Here is a 25,115-nt window from a genome sequence, read left to right on the forward strand (position 1 = left end):
GTGGCTCTGAGACAGAAATAAATGCTTACACATGTTGAAGCAATGTCAGCAAAACCTGAATTTTAAGCGAGCGGATATTGGTAGCCAGTGCAAATAGATGAACAGAAGTGTGATGTGTACTCTTTTCGGCTTGTTAAAGACTACTCTTACTGCTGCATTCTGGATTATTGGCAGAGGATTGATAGAACTGCCTTGAAGTCCTTCCAAGAGAGCACTGCAATAGTTCAGCCTGGAAAACAAGAGCTTAAACAAGGAGCTTGTAACACGTTCTGATAGAAAGGGCCTGATCTTCCTGATGTTGTATAAGGCAATTCCACAGGACCGGACCAGACTGGTCTAACAATGTGGTCTGTGAAATTCAGCTGATCATGAAATACAGCTCCAAGGTTCCTGGCTGTCCTGGGTGGTTTTATGGTTGATACACCTGGCTAGACAGAGCAACTGTGATGAAGTGTTGGTTTGGCTAAAACCACAAGTAGTTCTTCTTAATAATGTTAAGTTGAAAGTGATGGTTCATCATCAAACAAGTAATGTCTGTTAGACGTGCTGAGATGTGAGCAGCTATCGTCAAATTATCAGGATGGAATAAGAGGTAGAGTTGAGTGTCTTCAGCATAGCAGTGATATTAAAAGCCATGTAGACAGAGAAGAGAAGAGGTCGGAGAACTGAGCCCTGAGGCACCTCACCCCTCCAAGATACCTTGAAGAACCTATCTGAGAGTTAAAACTCAAACCACTGGAGTGCGGTTCCTGCGGGTGTGGATGTTCTTTGCCAAGAGGGTTGACAGGAGGATCTGGTGATTTACTATATCAAAAGGTGTGGACAGATCCAGCAAGATAAATACTGAAGATTTGGAAGTTGTTCTTGCCAGTCTTAGGGCTTCAACAACCAAGAGCAGGAGAGTCTCAGTTGAATGTCCACTTCTGAGACCAAACTGGTTGTTGTCCAGGAGGTTTTTCTGTGTGAAAAAAGGCTGAGTTTTGGTAAACACAATTTATTCAAGTGATTTTGCAAAGAGACGAAGAAGAGATACCAGTCTGTAGTTTTCTAAAAGTGCTGGGTTAAGAGTGGGTTTCTTATGTAGTGGGTTTATCTGAACCTGTTTAAATGCTGAGGCAAAGACACTAGTGTTAAGGGATCTGTTAATGATGTGAGTGAGTGCAGGTACAACTGAAGGAGAAATATCTTGAAGGAGATGAGATGGAATAGGATCAAGTGGACAAGTAATAAGATGACTGAATGGAATGAGTTTGGATGTAAGTGAGTATATGTTTGCTGGTAAGATGTGTTTGACAGTGGTGTGGAGAATTGTGCATTGATGGTTGTAATTGTATTAATGAAGAATGTGGCAAAGTTGTCAGCTGTTACAGTTGATGAAGGAGGGGAGGATAAGGACAAGTTGTTAATTTTATTTGTGGTAATATGCCCTTTTAGCAGTGAAGACATTAGCAGAGAGGGAAAAGAGGAGTGACTGATACAAACTAAAGCCAGTAGGATTTTTTTTATTTTTGCCACATCCTCTCTGCAGCCCTGAGTTTAGAAAGATCTGATAGTCAATCACTGTATTACTAGCAATCATGGATTTAGTTGTGAAACTCAAACCCTCAAAAACTCAAATTGATGTAAATATAAAATTTTAGCATCATCAGTCAAAAGGGATTGATTGATTGATTGATTGATTGATTGATTGATTGATTGATTGATTGATTGATTGATTGATTGAAGTCTGTGAAATAAAATGAAGCAAGGATGTCACCTGCTGGCAAACTATAGTCACTACAAGCTTGACAGTCTGGTGTTTGTTGACCCTGGAAAACCAAATTAGGGTTTTTCGGCTTGTAACAATAAGCAGAACCCTTTTTGGTGCTAAATATAACCTTTTTTACATATTTAAAATTCCTTGAAAACATGCTTGGAAAGTGCTATAAAGAATATGAAACTGTTGATATGCCTATGGCCAAAAGGTTTGTCTTGTAATGTACATCAATGAGATATTTATTACAAATATCAGTTGTCACTCTATATCTCACAGTAATATCTTACTGATGACAGATGATACTTAAATAGATAATTGAGAGTTGAACTAATAAACATTCCTCAAAAGCCTGATGTATCAAATTTAATGCTCACATTTTAGCATGATTTTTAGTTAATCATGGGAGGAAAGCCATGGCTCTACACAGAGTGTGACACTGAAATAAAAAAATTTAAATGTATTATTATAAAAAAAATGAAAAAATATTGAATTAAAATGTATTACTTTGCTTCAGTGGTGTTTATTTTAATGGCTTTGTGATATAAGCAAGTAACACATTATGAAAATACATTCATATGATGGTAAATACATATACATGCATTCAGTTTTAGTATTTTATGAGTTCGCCTGCTCATTCAGTCCTGCAAAGAATGGTAAACAAACTTGACTTGTTAAAATTACACCAGCATGATGATCGTTGACTAATTTTCATTTGGATATTTGAATCAGATCTGGATCTGAAACTGACGCTGATCATTTGTTTTCAGAGCTAATAATAAGAATCTGTTAGAACTCATTTACATAGAGCTGATTATGAGAGCAGGTGTTTCCTGTGTGTCAGGACTCAACTTCCTGTCCTGAAGAAAATCTCCACAGATCACTGCATCTGATAGAAGATAAACTTCAGCATAAACTTTTTTTAGATTCCCATGTTGTCGTATAATGTGAATGTCAGGCTATTGGAGCATTTTATTTCTTACAGATCAAAACTTTACTGCATCAAATAATACAACAATGTCTAGTTCATTTATTAGTCATGTGACAGTGAGTGTGATTTTGTTGACTGTCACTCAACCATATTCAGACTATATTCATTTCTTCTGTATTCTTCACAAATGATCTTTACCCACATTAACACTAGTTGAAAGTTTACTTCTTTCATTGTTCATGCTTTCATTGATTGCATAAATTAAAACTGACTTCATTTTCAAACTATTTTTAACATGCACTTTATTAAACAGGTTGTAAATTATTGTACATTAGCCTTACAGCCAAAACATTTTCTGCAGAAAAGTTGCATTCTTTAGCTATTTTAATAGTTTCATGATTCCTATTACTGCATGCCAGGAAATAATATTATGTGCTTAAACAGCAAAAAAAAATAAAAAAAAATATCAAAAAGCACATCAAATTCTTTCTGTTCAGTCGCTGCAGTCAGATTTCTTGATGCTTTTGCTGGTGGTTTTTGAGGCAGTAGTCGCTTCACATGTCAGCTGTGTGTCTTTGTCCCACTCTGAGCTCTCAATGGTTAAAGAACTGCTCATCTTGAATTTCTTATCAGGCTGCTGTTCAGCAGATCCAGTGAAGACGCCTTCAGTAACTGAGTTCCCGTTCACAAGCCAACGCACATCAGCCAAAGCCCCAGACATGTGATTGATCAGACACACCAGAGTGACTTTACTGGAGCTCAGCTCTTCTCTGGATGGACGGAGGATGTTCAGCACAGGAGCAGCAGCAGCAGCATCTAAACACAAATCAGCATCAACATCTGAAACAAACCCTCATCTCACACACACAACTCAAATCATATAATCTGATATATATTTGAAACTCAAATATTAAAGTCTGACTGTACATTTCAAACTCTCTACACATCTCTAAAATCATCAACATATAAACAATTACTCTTACATCAATGAATAAATAATTAACATAATTATTTGCTCAAAGACATAAAACAATTGATTGCCATAATATGCGCATTTTAATGTCCTTAAAAAAAATGCATGTTGGATTTTTGTTTTCAACACCAAGAATTTTGGTTCAAATCTACATGAATATATGGCACTGTGTATATTTTAGATGCTGACACTTTTTATACCATTTTTATTTCTGTTTCTTAATTAGCTCATTGTCAGTGCAATTTGACAAACCATTAGGTCAGTATATTTCATGTAGTTTATTAATTAATTCATAAACACTGCATGTATAATAATTATGACAGAATGGAATTTTAAAGATCTTTTAAATGAAACCCCTTAAATCACAACAGGAGAACAGTCTGTTTAATACTACTTCTACTACTGCTACTAATAATAATTATTTCTGAATCTAACATACAACCAGATAGAAAACACAAATTAAAGTTAAAGCCGTACTGAGAGTATTTTTCAGTATATTTTTAAGATTGGTAACTGGAGGTGCCAAATAAAACTGTGACTGAATTCACACATTTAACTGTAAATGAACAACAAAAACAAGTTTATGAGTTTATGTATCTGCAACAAGTACAATATGTAATACAGTAGGAAAAACATGTTTAAAATTACTTACCAGTCACAATGAGTTTTGTTCCTTGTCCGAATACCACAGTGATACATTTCATATGTTCAGTCGTACAAAAACCTCCTCAGTCTGTGAAGAGACACAAACAGAAGTGAAACACTCACTGGAGCTCAGCTGACTGTGTCCTTTACACATTTAATTGATGGAGAAATGATTCAGATTCAGACACAAACACTGTTTTAGTTTCATGTTAGTTGTGTTTGACTGCTGTGTATTAAAGTGCTTTGAAACACAATCTCATATGTGGCTGTTGTTATTCTGCAGGTGTCAGTGACTGTCGTGAATCCTGCTCTAGTCAATCACAGTCAATCAAGCACATAAAGTCACTCTGAACATCAACACATGGATCTACTGATGATGGACACTAAAGGAAATGTTCCTTACAAACCCACAGGACTTTCTGTCTTCTGAGGAGCACAAAAGGAGAAATTTAGCAGAACGTCCAAGCTGCTCTTTAACATTTAATCAAAGCATAAAGTGACCAGTGACTGTCCAGATATAAACAGGACAAAAGAGATGAGTTCAATTACAGGACAGTTTAGTAAAAAAAACTGCTGAATATTTTTAATTTGTCATCAATCTGAGATATAAAGTAGTGCTCTTATTGTCTGTTGTCTAGAAGCAGAAGTGAATGTGAGCAGTGAGGAGGTTTTTGTCATGCTGTGAATCACTGTGATACCCCCTCACTAACAGAGCTGTCCCATGTGCCACAGTAATACACTGCAGAATCATCCACATCCACATTACTGATGATCAGCTGATAGTCAATATTTGACTGAGCTTTAGATGTGAAGCGGCTGGAGGTAAAACCATCCCCATATTTGTCAGGGGAGCTGATAGAATGATAGTATCTCAGCACAAACTGAGGAGCTGCATTTGGAATCTGTTTATACCAGCTGACATAAGTGTGGTCCTTTTCAGTGTTACAGTCCATAGTCACAGATCTCCCTTTTTGTTCTGTCAGTATGGAGGGTTTCTGTGTGACCACTTTTGCACATCTGACAGCTGTAAAAATTACAGTAAATACAATTAATTTAAGTAACCTTGCCAGAGAGAACATGTTTGGAGTAAAATGTGTAACTTACATGACAGAAGAGTGAGAATAATGCAGTAAAATATTATCAGCATCTTGACTGTGATGAGCAGATTGAGTTTAGTGAAGAGATGAAGAGAAGAAGAGAGAATGAGATACTCATATAGAGAAGAGAAACTCTGAAAGAGGGAGGATCATAGAGTTCAGCCAATCGCTTCATCCTAACAGTGAATTGGACTCTTGTTTCATATTCTTAGATATGTATGATTTTAAAAAATCATAATGTTGCCAGTATTCCTGCTAAATGAATGTTAGTTCAATGACAAATGTGTAACAAGTCATATAGGAATTTTCAAAGCCTAAAAACCCTGAATATGTATAGATACATATAAAATCTATAGTAATAAAGACAAGCTGAATATACTTTTTCATCTGTTGTCTAGAAACAGAAGTGAATGTGAGCAGTGAGGAGGTTTTGTCATATATATTTAAGGCATTGAATTTAATTCTGTTTTATGTGTATGTTTTTTTATAGTTCCTAGTCACTTTCCTTCCTTTATTTACTCCTTTATTATTGTTCATAAATAACTCAAGCTTTTCTCATCATGTGTTGTTATGCTCTTGTCTTGTTGGATGAACATCAAGTCAATAAATTAAAATAGAGCTAAGAGAAACTGATCATTTACATAGAGCTGATTATGAGAGCAGGTGTTTCCTGTCCTTAAGAAAATCTCCACAGATCACTGCATCTGAAAGAAGACACACTTCAATACTGACACCATATCCATATGATGCTCAGCATTTTTTCTTATAGTGTACATTGTGATTTTACTGTATAGAAATAATACAATCATTTTACATCTGTAATTAACACTCCGGCTCATTTATTAATTTGACCATCTTCATCTGTGTCCTTAAGCACTTATATACAAAAGGCATTCATCTCTGCTGTGTTCTTCACAAATGATCTTTATAGCAGTAACACTAGTTTAGTTTGATGTGTTTTCAAACTGAAGACAGTTTCAGAGTTTGTACAATGCGTCTTTAATTCTACTGTCATTGTTCATTCTTCATTGCTCATAGAAGTGAACATTGACTTCATTTTGAAAGTATAGTTTTGCAAAATGTATAAAATCTGTATTTATAATAACAGGGTAAAGGCATTATAATGAATGCATAATGTTACTCATGTCACTTTACTTAAAGCATACAAAGACCACTTATAAGTAATAACAATAATATTTCTCAAAGAACCATAAGATCAGATATCAGATCAGATGATGTGTAATATGACACATTTGTATTATCAGTTTGTTTATTTTGATGGTACCTTTTAGACAGCTTTTTATAAGTAACTCTGCAACTGCATGCCAGCTATAGCAGTAATGCCAGTAATAGTACGGGGCTACTAGTAATAGACGGACCCCGTACCGGCGGACTCGTTCCAGAACCGGGCCTTGAGAAAGAAACCAAGGTTTCTTCCACATGTCCAAGGCACGTAGGCATCGCCGCGTGACCTTGAGCGTGCGGAACGGGTTCCCCCTCGGGGAAAACCCCTTGGTTCTGAGCCACCACTGTAGTGGCCTCATGTACAGCAGTCCAAGAGGTATCACGTTGGATGCAGCTGCCATAAGGCCTAACAGTACTTGGAACTGTTTGACAGTGAGTGACAGGCCTAGCTTGACCGCAGAGACTGCAGTAAGGATCGACTCGATCCGTGCAGGTGACATTCGGACTACACCTAGATAAGTGGTTCTCTGTAATCGAGGCAGCACACTTTTGTTGGTGTTGAGTCTCAACCCCAACTCTTTCATGTGAGCGAGAACAACACCTCGATGTTGAACCACTAACTGTTCCGAACTGGCTAAAATCAGCCAGACGTCAATGTAGTTGAGTATGCGGATGCCCTGGAGTCGCAGAGGAGCCAGCGCAGCATCCACACACTTTGTGAAAGTTCAGGGTGACAATGCTAGGCCGAAGGGAAGAACTCTGTATTGGTAAGCTTTGCCCCTGAAAGCGAACCTCAGGAACTTCCTGTGTTGAGGAAGGATGGAGACGTGAAAGTAAGCTTCTTTTAGATTCATCGTGACAAACCAATCCTCGGACCTGATTTGAGACACGACTTGTCTGACAGATAACATTTTGAACTTCAGTTTCTTGACTGAGCAGTTTAACCGTCTGAGATCTAAGATGGGCCTCAGCCCTCCATCCTTCTTTGGAACAATGAAGTACCGGCTGTAGAACCCGGCTTCCCTGTCTAAATGAGGGACCACCTCGATGGCCTCCTTCCTTAGAAGAGAATTTACTTCTGGCTCCATAACCAGACCCTGCTCGGGGCTCACCAGAGTAGGAAAAACCCCTTCGAAAGGCGGCGGTGGAGTGCCGAATTGGATGGAATAACCTTTCTCTACAGTACGCAGGAACTATTCTAGTCTACTAAGGGAACCAGCCTCTCGAGACTGATTTCTGGTGTTACTAGAGATATTGATTCGGTGCCCTGTAACAGCTCGCTGGCAGGGAACACCTGAACCAATTTCTCTGAGGACCCCTGCAGGGGTGGCGAACCTAGCTCCGCTACGTTTCCGGGCGGAGAGACTAGAGAAAGATGTTCACGAGAGATTGCCACGCCCTGTAACACTAGCAGGGTTCGCTGACCGATCTCCTGAGGGCCTCGAGGAAGAACGGGCACCATGAACTGTGGTGTGGACCACTCCTCCCCGAGAGGGGCTACCCTCATTGGCCCTGAGCCATAATTGTCAGGGCCGCTTGGCCGAGGACCTCTTGGACTGAAGCACGACCCTCAGATCCGGCTTAGTCCTTGAGGACCCCGGCCTAGAGCGTTGCGTCCCGTTAGACCTAGAGGGCGGGCTCAGCAACGCTCTAGGCCGAGGTCCTCAAGGACTAAGCCGGATCTTCTTTTGTGTCTCCCTATATGAGGAGCTGGTACACGGCTGGGACTGCTCCCGTCTAGAAGTCCCAGAGGAATAGACACGGCATGGGAGGTATCGCTGGAATGCCGCCTCTTGTTTCTTAGCCTCCTGGTATCTGTCGAAGACTTCATTGACTGAGTCGCCGAACAGACCAGAAGGCTGAAGCGCGGTGTCCAGGAGGTGGACCCTGTCCTTTTCTCTCATGTCGGACAGGGTCAGCCACAAATGCCTCTGCGCCACCACCAGGGCTGCCATAGACCGCCCAACAGCTCGGGCGGTCTCCTTGGTGGCGCGGAGAGCAAGATCCGTGTATGCGGCGTAACTCCGTCACATTAACCTCCTGGCCGTCATCTAATTCCTTAAGCAGGTCAGCCTGGTATGCCTGCAGAATGGACATAGTGTGCAAGCATGCGCCAGCCTGACCTGTCGCCGTGTACCCCTTGCCCAGCAAGCCCGATGTAACTTTGAGAGGCTTGGAGGGCAAGGAAGGAGCCTTCAAAGATGATGCCAGGCCAGGTGACAGATAGCTCGCAAGCGTCTGTTCAACCTGCGGCATCATCTTATAGCCACACATTCCATCCCCCTGACGTTTTCATAATAGTCGGAGGAGGGAACGAAAAGGCGGGCTGAGCAGGGTTTTTCCCATGACCTCGACACCTCAGCGTGGAGGTCAGGGAAAAATGTAAGGCTCCTTCTTTGGAGTGGTGACTTAGTCCGCAGGAAGCGCTCGTCAAGCTTGCTTCGCTGTGGCTCATGAGTGTGTTGTGCAGGCCAGTTGATATTTAAATTGTCTACTGCACGCGTCACCACTTCCAAAAGCTCCTCATACTGTGGAGACCGGGGGAGCGGTTGTACATTTTCATCAACGCTCTCCACATCAACCTCCTCGGAGGAAGACAGGAGAAGCGTTGAGACCTCTTCCTGGTAGGAAGGAACCGCAGCGCCGGCTTCCTCATCCAGTAGGAGGTCATCCGTTCTGCTAGGTGAGGAGAGAGATAGGGGATCACCCGTCTCTACTCCCTCTAACACATCGAGCTGCGAACCCCACGAGTGCAGCCGACGCTCCGCCTCGACGGAAGCGGGGCCAGATCCACGAGGAACGCTGGCGAGGGCTCCCTCCTCAAAGAGAGCCCTCCGGGAACGAAGCACCCGCAGTGGAAAACGCTCACACTGCGGACAGCCAGCCCCCTCAAGAGCTGACTGAGCATGCTCCGCTCCCAAGCAGACCACACACAGAACGTGTGTATCCCCACCAACAATGAAACGTTGGCACGGAGGAACACACCTTCTGTGGGGCTGCACGACCGCTTTTCCTAAACTCTTTCCCCCTTTTATGGTTGACATATTGCTCAAAATAAAGTTGTGCAAACTGGCACAGAAAAACAGCAATATTCAACAGACAGACAAACAGAGAGTGCTTCGCTGAATGACAAAAGCTAATGCCAGCTTGAAACGCACTTGCTTTATACTTCCTGGTCGCTGACATCTCCGCGCCGGTGACGTCACTCCCGTCATTTGATTGGTTGGTAGCAGGGTTGGGGCCATTCATGAATTGAATTGAGAATGAATGGTAAATTCCAGTTCACTTCCTGGAATGGAATTGGAATTGGAATTGCATGCAGCTGACAAGAAATGGAATTGGAATTGAATTGGAATGTCAGGAAACAGAATTGAAATCAAATAAATTCCACTATATTCCACTTGAGTTGCTAAATAAAATAATTTGACTTGATTTGCTTTATAGTTTATAGTTTATAGTTTATTAATCACATAAACAACAAACATATAAAAGAAATACAGAGTACTGTATCTTTAGTATGTCAAGCATGATCATTTCACATGCCAAATTTCAGGAAATGATGATAATTCGATGCAATAAAAAGTGAATGAAATACATGAATGAACATGACTCATTTTTTTGTGAGTTAAGTTATATATTATGTGGTAATCATATATTGAATGTATTGTACATCCAGAAACTTATCACCACTGTCATTCAATTATTAATTCATAATGTACAGTTCTCGTTTTTATTTACTTGCATTTGATCAACTCTATTTAATACATGGTATTTGTAAAGCATCATAAATAAAGTTCAAATGTATGTCTCTAAATGCAATCACAAATAAACACTCAGAAACAGCAATACACGGAATTCAGTGGAATTTACCTGAATTGAATTACACTTCCTGTAATTCCAATTCAATTCCAACTCTGTTTCCTGTAATTGTTGTTGAATTCCAATTTCAATTCCATTTCCTTCTTTGAATTGGAATTGTTGAGTTCATTCCTGAATTGACCCCAACCCTGGTTGGTAGACTACGTTCAGAGAGAGGCTCGCCAGTGGCGTTCCCCATAGCGTTGATGACGCAGCGAGAGTTCCCGAAAGGGAACCCCACCAAGCAGTCACAAATAAAATGTACATTGATTATGCTATTTAATCTTTTATGTCATGATCAGTGTTTATTAATGAAAGAACTAACAGAAAAGGTTTGAAACAAAGTTTTTTTTTTTCATCAGAAATAATAAATTGCTTAAATATTGAGTAAACGGATTATCAAATTTGCTTAACTGGATTGTATTTGTACATAATTATAATAGCAACAACCGTAACAAGAACAACACATACAACCAATCAAAAGGATAAATTATGGAATTAATGAGTGTAGTAACATTATTTTTACCCTCTATTGCACTTGGTTTTGTCAGCCCTGTAAGCAGGTAATTTTCTTTTCCATAATATGAGTCTAGCAGTGATTGGCTGTCAGAGGCTCCTCCCACAAACCTCTCTTAAATAATCTCTGTCTCTGCTCTCTGTACAGCACTTCATTATAACTGTGAGAGCAGATCAACTCAAACAGAGAAACATGCTGACAAAACTCTGCCTTCTCATCACTGCTTGGACATGTATGAACCTCAGATCTTTAGAAGATTCTTCTGAAGCTTGTGTTTCAGCTCATTGTAATAGTTTCTGTCTTTTTCAGGTGTCAGTGGTGTAATCGTAGTGACCCAGAATCCTCCAGTTCTCACGCTGAGTAAAGGACAGACGGCTACACTGGACTGTAATCTGGACACCGTCACTGATAGTGGCTCTCGATGGTATAAACAGATTCATGGAGGAGTTCCACAGTTTGTCTTATATTTCTACCATCCAAACAGTTTTCCTACTTATGGATCTGGCTACTCCTCTCCTAAATTCAACTCAAATCACAAAACTAAATCAGATTATAGTCTGATCATCAATAATGTGGATGTGGATGATTCTGCAGTGTATTACTGTCACACATGGGACAGCTCTGCTAAAGAGAACATATCACAGTGATTCACAGCATGACAAAAAAAACCTCACTGCTCACATTCACTTCTGCTTTCTGTCTGGAGACACTGTCACATTAGATTCTGTATGTTATACGAATAAAATCAAACACATCTACATAGAGCTGATTATGAGAGCAGGTGTTTCCTGTGTGAGCTTCCTGTCCTGAAGAAAATCTCCACAGATCACTGCATCTGATCAGAGCTGTCACAAATTCTGTCCTTGATCTTCTGTTTGTGACCAGAGGTCGCCCACTCATTACATTGACTCTCACACTTTACACATCACCCTGGACTACACTTGCCATGCTCCTTTGCACAGATTACATTTTGACCTGTATCCAATCAGACTTGCTATAAATAAGAGGCCCATCCCTCTATTCAGGTCTAAGTATTGTTGAGCATTCAACACTCTCCCAGTGTAATTCCTAGTTTCCTGAGTCTAGTTAAATCGTATATCTAGTCATCTGTGTCTTAATCCCTGCCTGGTTTATCTCGTCCTGTCTGTTTCTCTGCCTGCCCTGGATCTCTCGCCTGTTTTACCCGTTTGCCTCGCCCCCTGGATTACGTTCGCAGTCGATTGACCCTCGCCTGTCCCTGGATTACTATTGTGTCTTGTCCGTAACAAGAGCTTGCATTAAAAAACTCTTTAATTAATATAATTATTAAACGATTATTTCAAAACAACATATGTCTTGTGAAATCAGCAAATGAGTTTTACTTTACACTAGTTTCTAGTGTTCAATATATTGTTTTATTTGTTGTTATTACTTTATTCATATTTGATAGATTTTTTTATTTTTTTTAAATAAATAAATTATATAATTAAAATTAATGTAAAAAAAACTGATGCTTAAATAATAAACTAAAAATACTGGATGGATTAATGTTGCTAAAGTGTGTTTTTCTATTTTATCATACGCACTATAATAATATAAATTAATTGAATCATATTGAAAATTAAATATTTTACTAAATATTACTGTATTTGGTCTTTTTACTGTGTTCCAGTTTTGTCATGTTTTGTGAAGCATTGTTGTAAATGAGTATAAATCATTAGTTTCCTTTCGAACGGTCTCTTATTTTGCGAACTGCTGTTAGCTGTGTCTAAAACCGCTCTCCTATATTGAAGTGCACTATATCAGGTTTCGGACATTTTGTAGTGCAGTCCGAATTTTGAGTTTTGTTCACTACTTTTTACCCACAGTCCTTTCTGATTTTGAGTGTACAACCGATGCATGCTAAAAAAATGGTCGTCTGAGGGCAAAATGCTGCTTGATTGAGTTTCAAGAAACTAAAAGTAAATGAGACCTCCAGAAAGAAGGTGGTCACAACAGATGTCTCCAACTCAGGTTAGGGAGCTCTGTATGAGGGCAGACCAGCATTCAACTCCTGGTCAGACCTGGATAAACGTTTGCACATCAACTGCTTTGAGATAATGGCCCTTTTCTAGTCCTAAAAACCTTCCTGCCGGCCATGTCCTGATCTGTTCAGACAACATGACGGTGGTAGCCTTTATAAATCAGCAAGGCAGTCTCTTATTTATATCAGTTTTGCAGAGACATATTTATATGGGCAAGAGTAAATGAAATGTGGGTCAGTAATATGACCTTCATTTGTTCAGATGTATAAAATTTCATTTCATTCAGGGAAAGGTAACTTCAATAATTGATTGATTGATTGACTGATTAATTGACTAAAGTCTGTGAAAAAAATGATGCAATGATTCCACCTGCTGGTGAACTGTAGTCACTACAAGCTTGACAGTCTGGTGTATGTTGACTTTGGAAAACTAAATTAGTTTTGTTTTTGTTTTTTTGTTTTTTTGGTGCTTGTAACAATCTAGCAGAACCCTTTTTTTTGGTGTTAAATGTAACCTTTTTTGATATAAAAGTCTTTACAAACATGGTTTGAAAGTGCTAACAAGAATATGAGTTGTTGATATTTATGGCCAAAAAGTTGAAAGCTTGTAATGTACATCAATGATATACATATCTTTATAACAGTATTACAAATATCAGTTGTCACTCTATATCTCACAAAAATATCTTATTGATGAGAGATGATACTTAGATCTTAGATATATGACTGAGATATTAACTAATAAACATTCCTCAAAAGCCTGATGTATCAAATTTAATGCTCACATTTGAGCATTTTTAATCATCTTAAAAGAGCATGGGGAAAAGCCATGGCTCTACACAGAGTGTGACACTTAAATGTTAAATGTAAATGAAAAATTTAAATGTATTACTTTTAAAATAAAAATAATTTCAATGTTTAATTAAAATATATATATTTCTCTGCTTCAGTAGTTAATGGCTTTGCAATATAAGCATAGAAACACATAATAAAAATACATTCATATGGATCTAAATACATATAAATGCAGCACTCAGTTTTAGTATTTCATAAGTTCGCCTGCTCATTCAGTCCTGCTAAAATGATAAATGAACTTGGCTTGTTGACTTGTTTGCTTGTTTTCAGAACTGAAAATAAGAATCTGTTAGAACTCATTTACATAGAGCTGATTATGAGAGCAGGTGTTTCCTGTGTGTCAGGACTCAACTTCCTGTCCTGAAGAAAATCTCCAAAGATCACTGCATCTGATAGAAGACTAACTTCAGTATAAATTTCTCAGATTCACATGTTGTCGCATCAAGCATAACTTTACTGTATCAAATATATAAACAATAATTTCTAGTTAATTTATTAGTCATGTGACAGTGAGTGTGATTTTGTTGACTGTCACTCAAACATATTCAAACTATAATAATTTCTTCTGTATTTCTCACAAATGACCTGTACCTGCATTAACACAAGTTGAAAGGCTACTTCTTTCATTCTTCATGCTTTCATTGATTGCATAAGTGAAAACTGACTTCATTTTAAAACTGTTTTTTAACATGCACTTTATTGAACAGGTTGTAAATTATCGTACATTAGCCTTACAGCCAAAACATATTCTGCAGAAAAAGACAGTTCAAGCTACTAAGTAAGTTATGATTCCTACTACACCTTGCCAGGAAATAATATTACTAACTATCATAAAAATCTAAATCAAACAGCACATCAGATTCTTCATGTTCAGTCGCTGCAGTCAGATTTCTTGATGCTTTTGCTGGTGGTTTTTGAGGCAGTAGTCGCTTCACATGTCAGCTGTGTGTCTTTGTCCCACTCTGAGCTCTCAATGGTTAAAGAACTGCTCATCTTGAATTTCTTATCAGGCTGCTGTTCAGCAGATCCAGTGAAGACGCCTTCAGTAACTGAGTTCCTGTTCACAAGCCAACGCACATCAGCCAAAGCCCCAGACATGTGATTGATCAGACACACCAGAGTGACTTTACTGGAGCTCAGCTCTTCTCTGGATGGACGGAGGATGTTCAGCACAGGAGCAGCAGCAGCAGCATCTAAACACAAACCAGCATCAACATCTGAAACAAACCTTCATCTCACACACACAACTCAAATAATATAGTATGACTGTACCTTTCAAACTTTCTATATTGAATAAAACTGAATAAAAATTGACCAAATTTCTAACAATTACTCGTTCATCAATTAAAAAATTATTAACATAATTATTTGCTCAAAGACATAAAACAATTGATTCTCATTTTTGGATTGATGGATTTTTTAGTTTTCAACACCAGGATTTTAGGTTAAAATGTTCAAATGTAACATTTTTAGTCATCTCTGTGTCTTTACTATTTAATTTTCAATGATTCTGCAGTTTGGCAAATTATGAAGTCAAAATTCATATAGTTTATTAATTAATTCATCAATTCTGCATGTTTAATAATTATAACAGAATATCAAAACATAGTTTTAGGTGAAGTACAGCATGTCACACCACAGGTCGATTTCTCAAATGCTGTTTCACTGTACATTTATAATAAAAAAAGATGCAAAAAAATATTAAAATAAACACAAAGCTGATGCTCCATAAATAACAACAGGATTACAGTCTGTTCAATATTACTACTACTACTAGCTTAATATAACATACAGCCAGTTAGAAAAGACAAATGAAAGTTAACACTGTAGTGAAAGTCTTTTTTAGTATATTTTTAAAATTGGTTACTGGATGTTTTGAACGTAATAACAGTGTAAAAATGACTTACCAGTCACAATGAGTTTTGTTCCTTGTCCGAATACCACAGTGATTCATTTCATATGTTCAGTCGTACAAAAACCTCCTCAGTCTGTGAAGAGACACAAACAGAAGTGAAACACTCACTGGAGCTCAGCTGACTGTGTCCTTTACACATTTAATTGATGGAGAAATGATTCAGATTCAGACACAAACACTGTTTTAGTTTCATGTTAGTTGTGTTTGACTGCTGTGTATTAAAGTGCTTTGAAACACAATCTCATATGTGACTGTTGTTATTCTGCAGGTGTCAGTGACTGTCGGGAATCCTGCTCTAGTCAATCACAGTCAATCAAGAACATAAAGTCACTCTGAACATCAACACATGGATTTACTGATGACAGACACTAAAGGAAATGTTCCTGACAAACCCACAGGACTTTCTGTCTTCTGAGGAGCACAAAAGGAGAAATTTAGCAAAATGTCCAAACTGCTCTTTTACATTTAATCAAAGCATAAAGTGATCAGTGACTGTCCAGACACAAACAGGACAAAATAGATGAGTTCAATTACAGGACAGATTAGAAAAAAACTAATAACTAATTAATAATCTTAGTTTTTAGTTCATCATGAATCTGAGATGTGAAGTAGTGCTCTTATTGTTTGTTGTCTAGAAGCAGAAGTGAATGTGAGCAGTGAGGAGGTTTTTGTCATGCTGTGAATCACTGTGATACCCCCTTATTAACAGAGTTGTCCCATGTGCCACAGTAATACACTGCAGAATCATCCACATCCACATTATTGATGATCAGCTGATAATCAATATTTGACTGAGTTTTAGATGTGAAGCGGCTGGAGGTAAAACCATCCCCATAGCTAGGGGAACTGTAAGAATGATGGTATCTCAGCACATACTGAGGAGCTGCATTTGGGATCTGTTTATACCAGCTGACAGAATAGCCCTGATCCTTTTCAATGTTACAGTCCATAGTCACAGATCTCCCTTTTTGTTCAGTCAGTATGGAGGGTTTCTGTGTGACCACTTTTGCACATCTGACAGCTGTAAAATTACAATAAATACAATTAATTTAATCTAAATGACGCCCCCAAAAGAACAACATGTTTGGAGTAAAATGTGTAACTTACATGACAGAAGAGTGAGAATAAAGCAGTAGAATATTATCAGCATCTTGACTGTGATGAGCAGATTGAGTTTAGTGAAGAGATGAAGAGAAGAAGAGAGAATGAGATACTCATATAGAGAAGAGAAACTCTGAAAGAGGGAGGATCACTAGAGTTCAGCCAATCACTTCATCCTAACAGTGAAATAGACACTAGTTTAATATTCTTAGCTATATGTATGATTTAAAAAAAAATCATAATGCTGCCTGTTAAATGAATGGTAGTTAAATGACAAGTCAAATAGATACATATAAAAGTATATAGTAATGAAGGCAGAAATTGAACTTGATTTTTACATCTTGCTTTACTGAAACACTAAATTCATTTTATCTTCAAGAGTTAACGCATGGTTTAACATAAAGCTGAACACATTTTCATAGATTTTTATTTAACTTTATTGTTTGCATGGTTACACATTTCATGTATGAAAAGATGTGTGATACATGTATATAAGAAAAAAGTGTTCGTGATTTTTGGACAGTTGGTTGTTTGTTAAAGTCATAGGAACAGGGTGGGTGCTGAGATTTTATAAATATAAACATAAATTAAGGTTGTGCCTCCTTTGAGGACAGCAAGAAAAGTTTAGCATTAACTATTAAGACTGGATGTGCAGTTGAAACTGTGAAATCATTATGGAGAAGGAGCTTCATGTTTTCATCTCACACACTCACTCACTTCAGCACACACCACAATAGATTAATCTTGATAAAGTGAATTTTTCTATTTTTTCATATGCACTGTGATAATAAATATAAATGATTTTAATTTATATATTAAATATCACTGTATCAGGTCTTTTTATTGTGTCATGTTAAGTTTTGTGAATTGTTATAAATCATTAGAGTTTTGGATATCTGTCTCCTCTATGAAGCAAAGAGAAACCTCAAAATTTACATCGTCATTTACATAAAACTATGTTGGGTCAACAGGTGTCTCCTGTGTAAGTGTGTGTGTTAGGTTCACGGCTCACTGCATCCACTTTAAGTCATACTTCAGTTCTCTCTCAGTCATGTACACATTCCCTAAATTAACGTCACACTTCTGCTTAGTTATGAGTAGGAGTAAAATGAAGGTGAAATGTCTCTTTATATGTGGTAAAAAGAATTAAAACATACTTTATTGGAGTTTAATTCTTTGAATGCTGTTCACAGAAGCTACAAACAAAGGTCAACAGACGGTACTGTGATGAACTGTAAAGAAATGGAGAAAAACGCTGCAAAAGTCTTTGATTTATAACCCATTTCACAGAGTAATGATGGTGCTGTGAGAGAGAAATAAGCACTCAAATGTGCTGAAGCAATGCCATTTCACTCATTTTCCATGTTTGTACTTCCTCATGTGGGAAGAGATGGATGATGAGATCTCCGCAGATTTCTTGTTCTGTCCAAAATACTCCAGAAACTGGCCATCAGGTCCCACCAGATACATTATGATGGTGTGATCAACCTGCAATTACATGACAATACAATATATGCATGATTAGTACAGGCTTATCAGATTATTAGGAATTATTTAATTAGACAGTCCACCCAAATATGAAAATAATGTCATAATTTCCTCAAGCTGAACCAAACTCGTATGAGTTTCTTTCTTCTGTTGACTATAAAAAGAAGATATTTTGAAGACTGTTGATAACCAAATCAAAAATATCTTATTTTCCATACTATGGTTGGCTACGGTCAACTGTTTAGTTACCAGCATTCAAAATATCTTCTTTTGGGTGAGTAAATGCTGACAGATCAATGGTGATGAGAATTGGTGTTATGTCTGGAAGTGTTTTTATTCTATCTGTGACACAAAAGTAACACATTTTGCTTGAAAATGGTTCTTGAGAAAATGCCATGTTTTCTTATGTAACAACAATTATAATACAAATAAGAATAAATAAATATTTCATAAATAGTAATGTAATTTAATAATACAAATTTGTATTTAAATAGCACATTTCCAATGCACAGTGATAATTTAAATGTATTCGTTAAGGTTTTTCTTGTCCTATCTGTTTCTCTGCCTGCCTTAGATGTGTCTTTATTTAAAAAAAAAAAAAAAAAAAACAGAAAACCCCTATTTTCATTGCAAAAATGTAATTATTATCATTATGAACATTTATTGTATTAAAGAACATCTTGAATCACAAAAATAATTGTAGTTTTAATATTAATTATTTGAACACTCCCAGTTTCTGTTCATAAAAAAGGTTGAAAACAAGTAGCATTATAATAAATTACAGTAGAACATACAGGTGGAAATATTATAATGTATATGAGGGGTCTTTGAATATTGTGTGTTGGACAATGGGGGATCTTTAAGTCAAAAAGGTTGAGAACCACTGCTGTTTATTTCAAAAGCACATTTCCAAAGCCCAAGGCCACTTTAGTATCACTTAAATACTATTTTTGAAATATTATATTCATACTTCTTAGTGGGTAGTGTAAGTTTTAAATACTTTTGGGCCACTGGATAAAAATCAATTCAGCTCAGAGACATTTTCATATGATATTCTTCAAAAATCAAAACATGAGAAGTGAATCAACACTGAGAGCTTTATAAAGTCTAATGAAATGCTACATTACCGATCTCATCAACAGCCTCGATCATTTTCTCCAGTTCATCAGGACAGATGTCTGGACAGTGTGTGAAACCGAAATAGATCAGCAGCCACTGGCCGAGGAAATCTTCACTCTTTGTGGGTTTATTGTTGTGGTCGACGAGTGAGAATGGACCTCCAAGTGACACTTTTCCCATCGACTTTGTTCTTTCTTTCTCAATCACTACAACACCAAAAAACATTAATGTATAAAACATTTGCACAAAATAAGTCTACGGCTATAGTGACTATAGTAGAGATGAGTTAAATTACAGTTCAGATTGGTAAAAAAAAAAAGGAAATAAGAAATAAAGAAAGTAATTTTTTAAAGAAAGTTTTTATTTTAATATGAATCTGAGATGTGAAGTAGTGATCTTATTGTCTGTTGTCTTCAAGCAGAAGTGAATGTGAGCAGTGAGGAGGTTTTTGTCATGCTGTGAATCACTGTGACACATGCTCTTTAGCAGTGTCATCCCATGTGTAACAGTAATACACTGCAGAATCATCCACATCCACATTACTGATGATCAGACTATAATCAATATTTGACTGAGCTTTAGATGTGAAGCGGCTGGAGGTAAAACCATCCCCATATTTGTCAGGGGAGCTGTCAGAAATATAGTATCTCAACACAAACTGAAGAGCTGCATTTGGAATCTGTTTATACCAGTTGGCATAATAGCCCTGATCCTTTTCAATGTTACAGTCCATAGTCACAGATCTCCCTTTTTGTTCAGTCAGTATGGAGGGTTTCTGTGTGACCACTTTTGCACATCTGACAGCTGTAAAATTACAGTAAATACAATTAATTAATCAACCTTGACACCCCTGAGAGAACAAGATGTTTAGAGTGAAATGTGTAACTTACATGACAGAAGAGTGAGAATAAAGCAGTAGAATATTATCAGCATCTTGACTGTGATGAGCAGATTGAGTTTAGTGAAGAGATGAAGAGAAGAAGAGAGAATGAGATACTCATATAGAGAAGAGAAACTCTGAAAGAGGGAGGATCACTAGACTTCAGCCAATCACTTCATCCTAACAGTGAAATGGACACCAGTTTCATATTCTTAGCTAAATGTATGATTTAAAAAAAATGTAATGTTGCCAGCATTCCTGCTAAATGAATGTTAATGAAAAATGTATAATAATAGGAATTATTTTCAAGCATGAAACCCTGGTTGTGCATGGATACATGTTAAAAATATATAGTAATGAAGACAAAAACTGAGCTACATTATTAAATGTAGCTTTATTGAAAAAATTAATTAATTTCACCTTCATGAGTTAATGGTTAACATAAATTTGACCTTTTATCTCACTTTATTGTTAGCATACTTACACATTTGATATATAAAAACATGTGTGATTGTATATAAGGAAAAAAAAGTGTTCATGATCTTTACTGTGAGTAAGACTAGTTTGATGTTGGCACTCAAAGATTGAAAGATTGCATATAATTTCAAACTGAAGAAACAGTCTGAGTATTTGCACAATGAGCCTCTGATACTATTTTCATCGCTCATATAAGTGAAAATGTACTTCATTTTGAAAGTATAGTTCATTTTGAATGGTAACACACTTAATTTCTGTGCAAAATGAATAAAACACTCTTTAAGATGTTAAAGGTGGTAAATTAGTATTGCTAATTCTAATTTTGCTGTGTTAACAGAGAGCATTAATACTCTTTTACCAAATCAGTAAATGTTCACAGCAAGAAAGTCTCACTCTTGCTTATTGAAATATCAGAGCCTATTAGTAAAGCATAAAGTTTAGATATATATAACTGAATGTCCAAGCTGCTCTTATACCACTGAAATAAATAAAAGCACTTAGATGAGGTATATCATAGGACAGATTAGTAAATAATTCAGCAGCTGTAATTTCTTATTAATTCATCATGAATCTGAGATGTGAAGTAGTGTCTGTTGTCTAGAAGCAGAAGTGAATGTGAGCAGTGGGGGTTTTTGTCATGCTGTGAATCACTGTGATACCTCCTCACTAACAGAGGTGTCCCATGTGCTACAGTAATACACTGCAGAATCATCCACATCCACATTACTGATGATCAGACTATAATCTGATTTAGATGAATATGTTGATGTGAATTTAGGAGCAGAGAAACCAGATCCATATTCAACTGAGCTCCAGCCATGATAAAATTTTAACATATACTGAGGAACTCCTCCTGGAGTCTGTTTGTACCATCTAGCAGACTGATCAGTTACTATTCCCAGATTACAGTCCAGTTTAGCTGTTTGTCCTTTACTGACTGTGATTAATGGACTCTGAGTCACTACAGTCACTCCACTGACACCTGCAGAATAAACACAACCTTTACATGAGATACATGTGTGTCAAAACACTTGAAATCATCAGATCTGATGAAAACTTACAGGTCAGAAGAGTGAAGAAAGCACAGAATATTGTGATCATCTTGTGATTTGGTGTTGATGTGTGAAGATGAGCAGTGCTGCAGAATAATGCTGAGATCAGATCAGAGAGAGAGAGAGACTTTAAGACAGTAAAGAGAAAGACCCGCCCACCCAATACAACACACACTCAACACATCTCTCACACTCACTCACTTCAGCACACACCACAATGGATTATTCTTCCTGAAGTGGATTATTCATTTTTAATACATGCACTGATATAATAAATATAAATTAATTTATTTATATTGAATATGAAATATTTGAATAAATTTAAAACCAAAAAATGTACATACAGCTTTTTGTATCATGTATATAAAACAGTTGGGTCAACAGGTGTCTCCTGTGTAAGTGAGTTGGCTTCCCAGCTTACTGCATCCACTTCACAAGTCATACTCAGTTCTCTGGGGGACTTCAGTCATGTCTGTTTTATTCGAATAAACTTAAGATAGAATTCAAAACAATCCCTTATTCTTCTCTACACAGATGCATACACATAACTCCGAATAAACATTCACTTTACACTAAGATTCCCTTTCACAGGTTATTATTAACTTAACTATAGTCTCGCGTAGCCAGACCTTCAGACTGACAGCTGAAGGTCTGGAATTCATGGCAGCTTTCATTGGCCAAGCCCGCCCATAAGACCGTTTGACCGACATGTCAAACAACCAATCACAGTTCGTTTCGTTCAGCGTCACGTTTCGGGGTGTAGAAATGCCCCCACAACAACAGACTGGCATGCAACAAGTCAGTCATTGAAATAACCAGCATTGAAAGTTAACGAAAAAGAAGGAGAACAAGCAGTAAGTCAGTAATTTGTTTGCGAACGTTGCGTATGTGTATAACAACAATGGCGTCTGCATGAGCACATTTTAGCAAAACGCCGAGTAAATCAGTCTGCGCTTTGTTTCCCGGCGGACCGAAAATAAACGCGGCACTCGCGTCTCCCGGAAATCTGGTCAAATTCAACTAATCAGATGACGACTTCGACATTCCTGAAGTGTTTCCAGTTAAGTGTACCATATGCATCAGACGTTTGGCCAACGTTCCGTGGGCGTGACGCCTGAGGCTGAGACTAACTTAACAGAACTATAATTTATGAATAAATGGTTCACCCTACAATAAGGTTTACAGGTAACTAGTTTATGGTAAGAAAAGTGAGATAACCACAAATACAATTTTGCATCATAAAATATATCAGGAATCTGGTTTTGAGTGACATTAGTGTATAAACCAATATGTTTATTAAGGATTTATAACACGTAACTTAAAAATTGTTTATTATTTGGCAGATAAAATCACATTTTTTGTTTGTTTGCTTATCAAGGATTTATATTTATATATTTGTAAATTAGTTATTAGTCATTTATGAACACCTTTATAAACCCTTTACAAAGGGAAACTTAATGTAAAGTGTTACCAAAATATAAATCAGAATGTGCTTTATTGAAGTTAAATTCTCTGAATGTCTGTTCACAGAAACTACAAACAAAGGACAACAGAAGTTACTGTGTTGGTCTGCAGGAAAATGTTGAATGTTGCAAAAGTCTTTGATTTTGTAAATTAGAATTGCACTTCAAATAAATATAGGCTGTTTCACAAAGCAGTGACAGTGGCTCTGAGACAAAGATAAATGCTCAAACATGCTGAAGCAATGCCATCAACACCGGAATTTTATGCAAGCAGCTACTGATAGCAAGTGCAAATTGATGAATAGAGTTGTAATGTGCTCTCTTTCCGGCATGTTAAATTCTACTCTTACTGCCGCATTCTGGATTATTGACAGAGGATTGATAAAACATAAACAAGGAGCTTGTAACATGTTCTGATAGAAAGGGCCTGATCTTCCTGATCTTGTATAAGGCAATTCTGTAGGACCGGACTGGTCTAACAATGTGGTCTGTGAAATTCAGCTGATCATGAAATACCAATGTTCCTGGTTGTCATGGGTGGTTTTATGGTTGATACGCCTAGCTGGATGGATCAACTGTGATGAAATGTTGGTTTGGCTGAAACCACAAGTAGTTCTTCTTAAGGTTGAGTTAAAAGTGATGGTTCATCATCCAGCAAGTAATGTCTGTTAGACGTGCTGAGATGTGAGCAGCTATCATCAGATCATCAGGATGAAATGAGAGAGATGAGTGTCTTCAGCATAGCAGTGATATTAAAAAAGCCATGTTTCTGAATGACAGAACCTACTTATGCCATGTAGACAGAGAAGAGAAGAGGTTCAAGAACTGAGCCCTGAGGCACCCCAATAGCGAGATGTTATGACTTGGACACCTCACCCCTCCAAGATACCTTGAAGAACCTATCTGAGAGTTAAAACTCGAACCACTGGAGTGCGGTTCCTGCGGGTGCGGATGTTCTTTGCCACGAGGATTGACAGGAGGATCTGGTGATTTACTATATCAAAAGGTGTGGACAGATCCAGCAAGATAAATACTGAAGATTTGGAAGCTGCTCTTGCCAGTCTTAGAGCTTCAACAACCAAGAACAGGAGAGTCTCAGTTGAATGTCCACATCAGAGACCAAACTGGTTGCTGTCCGGAAGGTTGTTCTGTGTGAAAAAGGCTGAGTTTTGGTTAAACACAACTCATTTAAATGATTATGAGTGAAAGGAAAAAAGGATACCAGTCTGTAGTTTTGGTACTGCATGCTAAGAGTGTTTTTTTAAGTATAGTGGGGTTATCTGAGTCTGTTTAAATGCTGAGGGAAAGACACTAGTGTTAAGGGATCTGTTAATGATGTGAATGAGTGCAGGCACAACTGAAGGAGAAATATCTTGAAGGAGGTGAGATGGAATAGGATCAAGTGGACAAGTAATAAGATGATTGAATGGAATGAGTTTGAACGTAAGCGAGTGTATGTTTGCTGGTTAGAGTTGTGCATTGATGGTTGTAATTTTATTAATAAAGAATCTGGCAAAGTTGTCAGCTGTTAGAGTTGATGAAGGCAGTGAAGACATTAGCAGAGAAGGGAAGGAGGAGTGACCAATGCAAACTAAAGCCTGTAGGATATTTTGATTTTTGCCACATCCTCTCTGCAGCCCTGAGTGTCACACCCCTGGACTTTATGTTGGTTTCTCCCATTCTCCCCCGCAGTTCAGTGTGTTTTGGTTTCTCCCTCATCGTCTGCACCTGTGTTTGTAATTAGTCTGTGTGTATAAGGTGTGTGTTTTCCCCTGTACTCTTGTCGGTCTTTGATGTTATCCTG

At 37.5% G+C, this 25,115-nt stretch overlaps 3 protein-coding genes and 1 gene segment (V, D, J or C); 1 reads left to right on the forward strand and 3 right to left on the reverse strand.

The window, feature by feature from the left end:
* Window positions 1–2,969: 2,969 nt before the first annotated feature.
* LOC141317767 (immunoglobulin lambda-1 light chain-like) lies at window positions 2,970–8,091 on the reverse strand. Its single transcript, XM_073833159.1, has 5 exons — window positions 7,831–8,091; window positions 5,407–5,533; window positions 5,002–5,326; window positions 4,310–4,344; window positions 2,970–3,500 (listed from the first exon to the last, which is right to left on the reverse strand). The coding sequence occupies exons 1-5, from the start codon at window positions 8,089–8,091 to the stop codon at window positions 3,178–3,180; spliced, it is 1,071 nt and encodes a 356-aa protein (XP_073689260.1). The 3' UTR covers window positions 2,970–3,177.
* Window positions 8,092–11,025: 2,934 nt separating this feature from the next.
* LOC141317784 (immunoglobulin kappa variable 3-20-like) lies at window positions 11,026–11,606 on the forward strand. The segment is given in 2 exon segments: window positions 11,026–11,047; window positions 11,269–11,606. Coding segments are annotated over 2 exon segments (360 nt in total).
* Window positions 11,607–14,685: 3,079 nt separating this feature from the next.
* On the reverse strand, window positions 14,686–21,897 carry LOC141325199 (immunoglobulin lambda-1 light chain-like). Its single transcript, XM_073833742.1, has 4 exons — window positions 21,858–21,897; window positions 21,457–21,778; window positions 15,724–15,758; window positions 14,686–15,009 (listed from the first exon to the last, which is right to left on the reverse strand). Exons 1-4 carry the CDS (start codon window positions 21,895–21,897, stop codon window positions 14,687–14,689), a joined length of 720 nt encoding a protein of 239 aa, XP_073689843.1. The 3' UTR covers window position 14,686.
* LOC141342364 (protein SCO1 homolog, mitochondrial-like) lies at window positions 18,030–19,664 on the reverse strand. The gene is made up of 2 exons (XM_073846808.1): window positions 19,443–19,664; window positions 18,030–18,320 (listed from the first exon to the last, which is right to left on the reverse strand). The coding sequence occupies exons 1-2, from the start codon at window positions 19,662–19,664 to the stop codon at window positions 18,186–18,188; spliced, it is 357 nt and encodes a 118-aa protein (XP_073702909.1). The 3' UTR covers window positions 18,030–18,185.
* Window positions 21,898–25,115: the final 3,218 nt, after the last annotated feature.

Source organism: Garra rufa, chromosome 1 (genome assembly GCF_049309525.1).
Source record: "Garra rufa chromosome 1, GarRuf1.0, whole genome shotgun sequence".
NCBI classification, from domain to species: domain Eukaryota; kingdom Metazoa; phylum Chordata; class Actinopteri; order Cypriniformes; family Cyprinidae; genus Garra; species Garra rufa.